This window comes from Arachis duranensis, chromosome 2 (genome assembly GCF_000817695.3).
Source record: "Arachis duranensis cultivar V14167 chromosome 2, aradu.V14167.gnm2.J7QH, whole genome shotgun sequence".
In the NCBI taxonomy this organism is placed as follows: domain Eukaryota; kingdom Viridiplantae; phylum Streptophyta; class Magnoliopsida; order Fabales; family Fabaceae; genus Arachis; species Arachis duranensis.
Window position 1 is genome coordinate 7,881,581 of NC_029773.3, and position 12,904 is coordinate 7,894,484.

The 12,904-nt window shown below is 32.6% G+C and overlaps 1 protein-coding gene across 1 annotated transcript in view; it reads left to right on the top strand.

Moving 5' to 3' along the window:
- The first annotated feature begins 11,030 nt into the window (after window positions 1-11,030).
- The window catches only part of LOC110278122 (plant UBX domain-containing protein 8-like), a 3,280-nt gene continuing 1,406 nt past the window's right edge, over window positions 11,031-12,904 (top strand). Inside the window, exons 1-3 of the mRNA XM_052257727.1 lie at window positions 11,031-11,040; window positions 12,472-12,557; window positions 12,631-12,692. Of these exons, the coding sequence (XP_052113687.1) occupies window positions 11,031-11,040; window positions 12,472-12,557; window positions 12,631-12,692 (158 nt within the window). The remainder of the gene's footprint in view (window positions 11,041-12,471; window positions 12,558-12,630; window positions 12,693-12,904) is intronic.

Genomic DNA, 12,904 nt, shown 5'->3' on the forward strand with positions numbered 1-12,904 from the left:
GCCGCCGGCTTCGTTGCTCGTCCCCGCCGTTGGCGCCGACTTCGTCGGTGATCGGAGCGAAGGTTTCATCGTCGGCGTCCATGTTCGCCTAGGGTTTTCTCTGTGTATGTGGGGAGGTTTTTTTGGTTACTATGTGGGAAGGGTTTTGTTTCGGTGTGGTCTGGCTCACTGGGTGCAGTGGTCCGATGCTTTTTTGTTTTGGTGACTTTTTTCGGTTTTTTGGTGACTGGTCCGATGTTTCGAGTATTTGGATAAATAACTTAAATAATTTTTTGAGTAATTATTTAAATTAATTTTTAAAAATTTTTAAAATGAATATTTTAGTTTTTAGCAAAAATTAATACATAGATTAATTTTTAATATATTTTTTTGTTAGATATATCAGTCTTTTGTCTAAATAAAATAAAATAATAATAATAGTAAGATTTAATTATTTTGTTAATTTTCATAATTTTATGAAATTTTTAATTAGGTTTTTATATTTTTTTCTTTTTAATTGGGTTTTTGTACTAATTTTTTTTAATTAATTTCCTCTTAGTAGTAATTGACTTAATTTTATAGGGACCCAATTAAAAAAAAGAATTGGTATAGGGACCAAAATAAAAGGAAAAAAAGTGTAGGGACCCAATTAAAAAAAATTTTGCGCAAGGACTCAATTAAAAGGAAAAAAAAGTATAGGGACCTAATTGAAAATTTCGCGAAACTACAGGGACCAATAGAATAATTAAACCTAATAGTAATTATTATTATTAATTACATAATAAATTAATAATATTGCAGCATAATTTTTTATATCTTTAAAAAAATAATAAATTTATTCATTAGATTTGTATGTATGTATTTATAATATATATATAATCACTAAATAATAATAATAATAATAATAATAATAATAATAATAATAATAATAATAATAATCAATAAATTTATTAGAAATTATTCTACAAAAAAATTTAAAATTAAAACCATTTGATATTTTTGTATTTAATATAATCAAAAGATGTTCTATTTTAAAATTTATGTTTTATTAAAAAAATATTTTAATTTAAATTTCAAAGCATCATTATTCACCTTATTTGTTTCTAACAAAAAATAGTTTATTAATATTATTATTATTAATTGCATAATATTATATTGTATTTTTGGATTTAAAATCGTCCTTAACGTTTTTTTTCGTATTAAAATCGTCCTTTTTAATAAAATTTTTGGTTTTATTCCTAAACTACCCCTACTTTAATAAAACCACCAAACCCTACCCACCACCACAGCGCCGCCAGCAACCTTAATCGCTAGCGAGCCACCATGACACCACCTTTCCCCTTCTCCCCTTTCTTCTTCCTCTTCTCTCATCTCTTCTTTGTCCCCTTGCCCCACTCTCCTCTCCTCTGCCACCGAACAGCCGTCGTGCCCCTCACAGTGACGGTGTTGCCACCCAACCTTCGCCACTGCGCCCTTACTAGCGTCCCAACCCGTCACCACCCCCTGTCCGAACCCTAACCCAGCCAACCACCCCGCGACCCTCTTCTCCACCTCACGTCTCCTCTCAACGTCGAACCACCATCACGAACCAACCTCCCCATGGCCGAACCACTGACCCGTAGCCTCCACCATCGACGAGCCATGGTGACCCAACCCAACGCTGTCGCGGCGTCCAGGCCCCTCCTCTTCGTGCGAAGCCCTTTCTCCTTCCTAGATCTCAATTTTTTTCTCTTCTATTTATTCTGTTAGTGTTGGTGTTGGTGTTGGAGGAGAGGAAGGAGAGAAAGTGGAAGAAGCCGGAGAAGAAGAGAAAAAAAATAAAGAGGGTGCTGTTGAATTTGCTGTTAATTTTTTTCTCTTCTGTTTATTCTGATTATGCTGTTGAATTTTTCTATTTTTTGCTGTTAAATTTTGCTGCTGAATTTGCTGCATTTGTTGAATTTTAGTGGTGGTTGCAGTTGCGGTGGTGATGGTAATGGTGGTGGTGGTGGTGAGGGAAAGGGGAGACGGGGAGGCTTTATAAAAAATAAATGGGTAGACATAAACGTTTCCACTCATCTTGATCAATCCTTCTATTACATTCTGTATTAGCATAACTACAGATATCGGAAGTAAAATACATACAATTTTAGACAAAGTAAAAGAAAGAGTAATTATCCAAATCGGTTTTCAACGATTTTAGTCTTAAGAAAAATTAATACATAGATTAATTTAGATAAATTAGTCTTTAGTTTATTTTTTGATAGAATAATTATCTAAATCAATCTTTAAGAATTTTAAAAGCGGACATTTTCTGTCAGACATAACAGTTTTTCGTTCATTTTACTTTTTCTATATGTAAATCTTTATTATTATTAATTTAGCTTTGTGCATGTCGATGATGACACTAAATAATAATACACTTTTTTTTGTTAGAAACAAATAAGGTGAATAATGATGCTTTGAAATTTAAATTAAAATATTTTCTTTTAATACAAACATGATTTTTAAAATAGGACATCTTTTGCTTATATTAAATACAAAAATATCAAACGGTTTCAACTTCAAATTTTTTGTAGAATAATCTCTAATAATTTTATTGAATATTATTATTATTATTATTATTATTTAGTGACTATATATGTATATATATCATAAATACATACACAAAAATCTAATGAATAAATTTATTATTATTTTTATCCAAAAAATACAAAAAATTATGGTACAATATTATTATGCAATTAATAATAATAATTTTTTTTGGACGGAGGACTGTTATGTCTAATAGAGAAAAACATTGGGGGGTTGATCTGTGTATTAATTTTTTTTGGGGACTAAAATGTCCGTTTTTAAAATTCTTGGGACTGATTTGGGTAATTACTCTGCCAAAAAATGAACTGGAAACTGATTTGTCTGCCGGAGTAAAACCTTGAGGATTGATTTGTGTATTAATTTTTTTTTAGGGACTAAAATGTCCGCTTTTAAAATCCTTAAGGACTGATTTGGATAATTACTCTAAATTTTTTGAAGTATTTATCCATTTTGGTCTTTAAAAAATTTGGATCAGACACTTTAGTCTCTAATTAAGTATTTATTTGGGCATCATTATCTTGATAAAAAAAGATATTTTTCAATGAAAAAAGATTTTTTTAGCATATTTGTCAAATTTCTAGTAGAAAACGTAAAAACACTAGAAAAATAAAAAAACATCTTTTTTGAGAAACTGTAATTTACATATTTTTTAAAAGATCTTCTTTCCTTAAAAAATTATGTTTTTCATATAATAAATAAACAAAAAAGTACTTTTATATTATTATACCCAAACATATAATTGATAGATAAAAAAATATTTTTACATGAGATATCCAAACATAAAATTACTTTTACTTTTCCATAACATCTCTTAAAAAAAAATAACTCGACAAAAGATCTTTTCTTAGAAGCTCACCCAAACAAGCCCTAAAATTAATTACTCGATTAGTTTTTAACAATTAATTTTTCCAGTCACTTAAGTCCTTGACTCCATCAATTCTAACAAAAGACAAAATGGTCCCTAACAACTCTAACAGGGGATAAAATGATCTCTAACATCTTTATTCGAAAATGACACTATTCTTCCCCAATTTTCATTATAGTTCGTATAGCCCTAACATTCACACTCTCATTCTTCATTTTCACATTCTTCTTTTTTGTCTTTTCCTTCCACCTCTTCAGCTCTAAAATCAAGCCATGGTGTAACTATCACGCGTGTCGCACCTACCTCAACAAATCATAGATCACACACTTCCAAAATTTCTATGGCTGCTATACCCATCTTCTCTGCACTTTACCCACCAAAAACATCCACCTCCACATTCTCGATAACAGCATCACCTCTAACCCCGACAACGTTCACCACGTCCTCAAGATCAAGTTCCACAACTACCCCAAAGGTATGTCTGTCTTTACTCTCTAGCAAGCAATATAGATTGTTGGACATTAGGACATCATGAGAAGATTTTCTTTCGACATCATATGTAAATTCTCATTCAGAATGGACCTCGGAGTCCAGTTGACAAACAGTTTCGACCTTGCATCCATGCTATCATTAAAACGAGGAACGTCGCCGTTGCCACTCATATGGAAACTGAAGCAATTACTGAATATTAGTTCGGAGAAGAAACTAAAGGAAGCGATCAGAATGGTGGACAATGTGGTCATAGAGATGATAGGGCAGGGGAGGAGGGAGATAGCGGCGACGACGAAGGGTCTTAACAAATCAGACTTGCTTTCTAGATTCATGGGATCCATCGAAGACGACAAGTACTTGAGAGACATAGTCATTAGTTTCCTTAGTATGAATTGGTTGAGAATTTTTCTTCTTTTGAACATTAGTTGTAGAGTGTGCATTGTGTAGTTTGAAGTTACATTATTAGACGGTTAGTGTTATGCGAGATATAGTAAAAATTGGGGGAGAACAATGTCATTTTCGAACAGAGGAGGTCAGGGACCATTTTGTTCCCTGTTAGAGTTTTCAGGAACTATTTTGTCTTCCGTTAGAGTTGACAGAGCAAAGGACCTAAGTAACTGACGGAGTTAATTGTTAGAGACCAATCGAGTAATTAATTTTAGTTGAGGACTGAAATATCTGGACCGAAATTCTTTGAAAACCAAAATGAGTAAATACTCAATTTTTTTAAAAAAGACAAATAGATTTTTATAGAGGTGTTCACAGGTATTGAGTATTTGATTTCCTGGTCGAACCCAAACTAAACTAATGCTACTTTATATTAATTGGTCTGAGTAATAATTCTAAAAGTACAGAATTCGAACCAACTCATAAACCCAAATCTTTCTTAATTAAATTAAAAAATATATAAATTTAAAAAATAAATACAATTTTTACTTATTATTATTTTTTATGAATTTTTATTTTATCGGGTATTCAATTATCCGAACCGAATTAATCTATTCTTAATTAGTTTGGTTTGGTTTAGATACACACACAAAAAACGTAAATCCGAACTAATTACAATACAATTAGTTCAATTCTAATTTAACCCCAAATCTGAACCAACCCGATCGTAAACACTCTTAAATTTCTAACCTTTTAAGTTTTTGATAAATGCATCCTTAATAAAATTTAAATAAAAAATTACTAACTTTCACAAAAAGAGAACAATTTTATCCTTCTGTCTATTTGCTCTCACAAATAAATAGAATTGACTGATGTGATTGTAACATTGTCCAGGTATCCATTACAATGCTATGCTAGAAGAAGCCTAAGTTTGCAGAAAAGGTCCCAAACATGAAAATAACGTCGTCATGAATATTATCCTTAATGAAATTTAAATTGGATTGTATAAAGCAGTGTATGCAGTAGTTTATCATAGTTGTTCATGGTGGTGTTGTTTATATTAATGGCCAGTAATAAAAGCTCATTAAACACGAGATAAAGTGGAGGTGAAGGTGACAGACGACAAGAACGCTCGATTGGAATGTGACTCCATGTTCGATGCAAGTTAAAGATGAGAAAGATGGTTTTTCCTCAATATTTCTGCTGGGTATATGCCATATTTTATATGTCAAAGACAAACACTAATCTAAACAAGTTTGCAAATTTTCATGTATATGCCATATTTTTGTTCTGTCTGAATCGGTTTAGATGAAACAACCACATTACAAATTCTTTGTGTGAATTGATGACTACATTGAAAAAACTGGGTGTATAGAGCTAATAAAAATATTGAGTGGCAATCAAAGCTTAGATGTTAAAGAATATTTTAAGAAGAAAGAATGAGAGAACAGGATGACTAATCTAGAACAAAGAATTATTTACCTAGTGAAAAAAAAAAAAAAACAGTAACTTCTGGGTCATAGTTATAGCTTTGATTGTTGTAGTTGTTGGTGTTTGTTTGTTTTGGAAGGAAGAAAACTCTGATTTTCATGAAGGGGTTAAGGCAATTTATAATAATTTCTCACTTTTAAAAGAATTTTTAATAAGAATTTACAAACTTCGAAACGATGTCATTTTCATGATTAGGGACTTCTACAAATTTTAGCCTCCTTTCAGCATGACATCATAACGAATACCTGGACAATATTACAGCCACGTTAGGGATTTAAATTTCGTCAAGAATGTATTTGTCAAAACCTTAAAAAGTTAGGCACTTATTTGTCATTTTTTTTAAATTCTTTTAAAAGAAGAGATTAAAATATAAGAACTTATATTAAAAATAGTTTATAAATAAATTATTTTATATTTATTTTTTTAGTCACAAAAGTTTTTTTAAGATAGATAACTTCATTTATCACCATTGATTTTATAATTTTTATGAAATGTATGTCCCACTATCTTAATTTAAGAATGATTAACTCCTCACTTTACCAACTTTCTTATTTTAGAAAATCTTAATCCCTAAAAAAGAGTAGTACCATAAGTAAATAAACTCAAAGGTAAAAAAGAATAACATTTCAGAATCTAGAGATTGTGAGGGTGTTGAACTTCGGTACATAGCTTTAGTGTAAAGGAGGCTACAATATCCACCAAGAATGGTTCTCCCATAAAAAAACAGTCTATTTCTCCTCTTCCAGATGAGCCAACAAATGATTTCCATTAATTGTATAGCACTAGAGTAGTTTCTCTATTCTAGAGCCATCGCTTCCTCGCATTCTAGTAGCGTAAGAAAGAGTTGTTGTGGTCGTCTCCAATTGCTGAAGGTACGTCACATTTATCCCATACTTCCTTCGGTTTCTCGCACAAGAAAATACAGTGGCTGATTATTTTTTTTGTGTTGATTGTATCTCTTGCATGTTGAAGGGATCATTGAGATACGGTGGTTTAAGATCAACATCGTTGGGAGTCTTTCATGAAATCCTCTCCAAAGGAAGATTTTGATCTTCACTTGAATTTCTATTTTCCAAAGATCCTTCCACAATGATCGGTTCCTCATAATCTCTATGCAAAAATCCAATAGTGGGTGAGGAAAGCTCTATGCAGTTTGGTATCCAGTGCTTACCTCATATGAGCCACTTTTATTGAGAGACTATATAAGTTTATCTTCTCTTCCATTTATCCTTGTATCTAGTATCCTCTGTGTGATCTCTGTTGTAAAAGTGTTGCTAATAAGTACTTTGTTCCATTCAACATTTGGTAAAATTAAATCTCTGACATATATAAATGGTACATTTTGTAGACTGATCACTGTAGATTGAGGGGATGGAATACGGGTATGGGGATGAGGGCCAGGGGTCACCGATGATTTTAATGCTACCTCCCTCACCAACTCACCATAGCAATCCCTTCTCAATAACCTTGCAATCCTCTAGAATACTATGTCAGCCCCAAAAAGGTACCGTTCCTATTTCAACCTTCATTATACTGCCATAGCAAAATATTTACCTTTTAGAACTCTAGACAGTAAAGATTGTGACTGAGGTAGCAATTTTCTAGCAGTGTTTGGCTAGAAGAACTAGGTTATGAGCACCAAATTCTTTGAAACCTTGCCCCTTCTAATTTTGGTCAACTCATGGTATCTCAACTGATCCAAGGCATCTTACTCTTTGAATCTTTTTGTTCCCACCAAAATTGAGAGATGATACTATGAATCTCTCTAATGTGTATGTCTGAAAATCAGAAACAAGAAAGAGAGAATAAATCGAAATAGCCTCTCCAATCGCTTTATTAGAACATGTCTGCCTGCTGAAGAAAGAAGTCTTTTCTTCCAACCCTGAATGTGCCTATATACCTTCTTAATTTCTCCAAAAGTCGTCCTTTTTTCCCTCTATACTAAATGAAGGTAGCCTCAAGTATTTGTCTTGTGCTACTATTTGTCCAATATATTGAGTTTATCTGCCAAGAGAGTTCAAGTAGTTGGAGGTATTATGAGTTAATAGTCAAAATTATCCTTGAAAGATACCCGATCTCCATTTTAGTCCCTGAAAGATAAAATTCATCAAAAGCATCCCTGAAAGATACCGACGTTGGTGGAGTTCATCCTTCCGTCATCTCAGTTGCTGAGGTGTGTAACGTTTGTTGAGCTGGAACGTTAAGTTACAACATGACACACACCAAAACGACGTAGCATCAATCTCCCACCCCCAAAACCATGAAACGACGTCGTTTGTGGTCCGGAGTGGGATTTTCAAACGTTTCTCCCCATCATCTCCTCTCATAACAACCCTCTTCAACTTTCGCTCCAAAACCCCTCGTCTCTTCTCTACTCTGGTACTCTCTGCCTAAAGATATTTCCACCCTCTTACTAGAGTGGAAAGTTGAAGGAGCTCGCGGAGAACTTACGCGATTGGAGGAAGGAACAGTAACTGCCATAGGTAAAGATTTAATTTTTTTGTCAGTTTTTGTTAATTTTGCAGTATTGGTGTCTGTTGCTTTATGTTGATGTAGTTGTAAGAACCATTTAGTTAGACTAGAGTTTAGCTTACTATGAGTATGTTGTTTGTTATGTGTTTACATGCAGTTGTTACTCTGAGGTTGTTTCATATTTTGTTGTTGATTAACGTTATTTGATTTTTGCTTTTGTAGATGGAGGGTTCTCCTATAACATTTTTGTTTAGAAAGGGCACATGGGGCTCGCACTTGGCAGAGTCCAGTGAGGGTATATGTAGTTGGTTTACCCTCCTTACTATTGTGCCAAAGCTGAATTCCTAAGGTGACATTGTCAGCTAACGTAAATCCTCAAAAGTGCATGTTGTTGAGTTTTTTCCATGTTGGTCCCTTGAAGCTCTAGCCAAAGTTTGAGATAGGTTAGAGACGAAGCATGTATAGTGTCTATTAGGCATCTTTGGTTTGTCTTTCATTCCGAGCAAGCCCGCAGGTAATGAATCATGGTAATAGCAATGATATGAGTTCTATTATTCCCATTTTGATCCTAAATAGAACTTTGATCACTAAGTGCCTTCTATAACTTTGGGCCAGAGAACTAGCATTGCTAGCTTTGTTGTATGGTTTAGTGATAAACATCAAGCCCCCTTCCTTCTTTCTTTTCTTTTTTTTATTGGTCTGAGATTAATCTTATATTCTGTATTTGCAGTGTCCTTATGATATAATTAGCATGGCAATTTACATAGACTAGCTTTTCAGACATTTATACAGTTTTATGGGGTAAACAAGAAAATTGTAATCCAAGGAAGAAGCTGCACGAAAAACAACTCTTTAAATTTTGTTTTCTCTTTTGCTACATTTTAGAGTCTCAAATGTATCAGCATATTCAATAATAATATAGTTTTTCTTTGTATTGAACCAATTTTGATAAGGTCATATATATCTATTGTGAGACATAAATCTTTGGCTTTGTACTCTTATTAAGAGCAGCTTTTATCAAATTATACAACTTTAATTCAAAGAAGACACAATCATATTGTGCAAAGAAGAAACAAGTGAATGCTGAGGAACAAGCTAGGCAAATACAACTGCAACTTGCACTTATTAAAGAGTCTGCTCCCCCTACAAATGAAACAAACACCAACAATGATGTTTAATCCCTTTCTCTACCTCCTCCACTAGTCCAGCCACAACCTAAGGTGACAATCAGCCAACCAAAAGGCTCCCCACCAATACAAGATACCCAACCGCAAAGAGAGGAAGGCCACCTAAATTGCATGTCATTAAACGCAAGGCAAAATTGAATGCCTCCACCAAATCACATGTGACCATATCTACTGAAACACTGAAAAGAACAAGTTCCGCAACTGCTAAGAAGATGCAAAACTTCATGACATTTGTGCCAACTCCAGGCTTCAAGCATTGAAGAAAGAAAGATTAAGAAATTTAATTAGGAAATGTGTTTTGTATGTCGTTGTTATTAGCTTTTTGGAAACATGGCTGTGTAAACAATTTAGTTGTGTTATCAGGATATTTTAGTTAGGCTTATTATGTTGTTTTGTTTAGGTGAGCAATGCTACGGAACCTTTATTTTGATTTGCTCTGTTAAATTGTGGATCCTTGATTACCCACGTAGTATATCTACTAAGATAATAATAATATGATATGATTATGATGTTTGTTATGGATTATATCAATGACTATGTCTATTGTGATGTATACAGCTTTTTGGTGAATTTATATTTGAGTTACAAACATCACCATATTATATTTTCAATGAAACCCATCATGCTCAAAGGACAAGTTTATGTTGACTTAAACACAATCAAGCTGGAACACCTAATTTCATTCATAAGTCACATCATCATTACATATCAAGTAATTCAATCTCAAAACTCTAACAACACGCCAAAAGCACAACAACATCACTCCATCTGTAGTTTTACTTGGAGATACATGTGAACAAAAGTGATGCACAAATTACAGAAGCCACAATCATTGCAACTGAGATGTACATTATTAGCATCTTCATTGCTCTAACTTTACCCTCCAAGCTACCCACTCTCCACGACACATTCAATCTCCATTCATCGTAGTCATAGCCAACCTCTACATCAGTTTTTGCCCCTGCTTCATACCCATCATCATCAACCCCGCCTAAAGAACTTGCAGTGGCTTCCCTTCTGAATATTTTCAGAAAAAATATCAATTTCAACTGCCCAACAAAATAGACATAGAAAAATAGAAAACAAAATTAATTAACCCTAACTCACCCGGTATCTTGCACAAGTGTGGAACAACCTATCTAGATTCTCTCTTGTACCATATTTCTTGATCGTTGTCTTCAACCTGTAAAAGCATGTCTGGTCCTTGATCTTCCTCCTCCGTCGCATAGAAGAGTTGGAACTATGGCTACCAAAAGACTGAGATGGCAAGTCACTACCGTGACTTCCATTCATCATGACAGTGACTGAACAAATATACAGGGTAATCTCCCAGGAGAATCACACACATTTATGCTTCAGATTGGGATTAGGGTTGTAACATTAGGACTAATTTGAGCTAAATAAACAAACTTATCTGCTCAGCATTAACGTTAGCCACACTGGAGTGTGCCATGCTGTAACTTAACGTTCCAGCTTAGCAAACGTTACACATCTCAGTAACTAAGATGATGGAAGGACAAACTTCACCAATGTCGGTATCTTTTGGGGACGCTTTTGATTAATTTTATCTTTCAGGGACCAAAATGGAAATCAGTATATCTTTCAGGGACGATTTTGACTATTAACTTGAGGTATTATTGCTAAAGAAAAGAACATATTTATGTAAAAGATTAACTTTTTCACGCCTTCATATGTAGCTAGCTCATAACTGTCCTCTGAGATCTTATAGAAAAGAATAGAGTCATCCGTAAGAATAAATAATTAACTGTAGGACACTTTTGGTTGATATAGATACTTTGAATGAGACCGTTTTATTCTATCTTATTTGGTAGAAAAGATAAATCTTTTACACACAAAAAAAAAGGTAAGATGATAGAGATTTTTTTTTTCGAATATCTCTATTTAGCTTGAAAAAGGCAAAAAGTTGACCTTCAACAATAATAGAGTAAGAAACTATAATTACTACTTTCCTTTTATAATTGATCCACCTCGAATCAAACCCTAATTTCTCTCACATAAATCATAAAAAGTGAAGTGTTTATTTTAACAAAAAAAAATTATTACAAAAGAAGTCATTTTTTTTAATTTTATCAAAATTACTTTAATTAACTTTTTAAAAAATTATAAATTAATCTTAAAAATTATACCAAATATTAATATTATAATTTTTTATAAGTTAAATATTAAAAAAAGTCACTTACAAACATATTCAAAAAGGCCATTGCTCTATTTTTCTGTTGTTGATTTTATTCTCTTTCTCTACTCCATCTCTTGCTGACTTCGCATTGTATAACACTATAAGTCTTTTTCTTTTTGGGCGGGGTCAGATTGAAAAACCAAACCAAACCAAGGCCCAAGTCTAGAATAACAAAACATAATTTCTAATTCTATCTCTCTAACTACCCGATTAAATTCCTTTCCCTCCATCATCAAAAAAAAAAAAAAAGAGTTCCNNNNTCCTTTCCCTCCCGCTACAAGTCTACAACCAAAACAAAAACGACGTTGTGTCTTTAGGCATTTTTTTTAGCATGATTCGGCCCAAAATCTTAAGCAGATAGACTTTATTTAGTTAAATTTAGCGTGCTAATTTAATTTAATTACAAAGTGGCGTGTGCATAACTATAAAGTGCAAAATCTTAAGCAGATTTTGTAGGCCTTTTTTAGCATAATCCGGCCCAAAATCTTAAGCAGATTTCACAGGTTTTATTTTAATTAGATTTAGCGTGCTAATTTAATTTAATTATAAAATAGCGTGTGTATAATTATAAAGTGTAAAATTTTAAACAGATTTTGCAGTTTTTTTTTTTTTTTATCATGATCCGCCCCAAAATCTTAAGGAAAATTTGCAAGCTTTATTTTAGTTAAATTTAGCGTGCTAATTTAATTTAATTGCAAAGTAGCGCGTGCATAATTGTAAAGTGTAAACACACATAATAACTGAAATATTTGTTGGTTCTTAAATGTATGGAGATACAAATACAAATTGTATCTAAATATGTTTAAGAAATAATTTCTTTCGGATAGAAGTGGCAACTCCGTCGCAAAACGACGTCGCTTACTTCATGCGAATGACCGGCGCACCCGAGTCTCTTGCACTCCAAAGGATAGAGGTAATCTTTTTTTCTATCATTATAATTATGATATTTTTCTTTTTCTTTTAACAACTTTGATTGATGCTATTAGGAATCGGGAGGAAACGTGAATGAAGCTATTAATGCTCATTTCCGGCAATATAATAATAGTACGTATCTATGATTTTTTTGGTAAAGTATATTTTTTATTTTTAAAATTTGTCAAAAATAAAAAAATATATTTTTAAATTTTATTTTATTTTAATTTTATCTTATAAATTTTTTATGTATATTAAATATATTTTTAGTAGTTAAATTTTTTGAAATTTTATGATTAATCCAGTAATAATATATGATAACTATCTCTGATTTATTTGTTGATAATG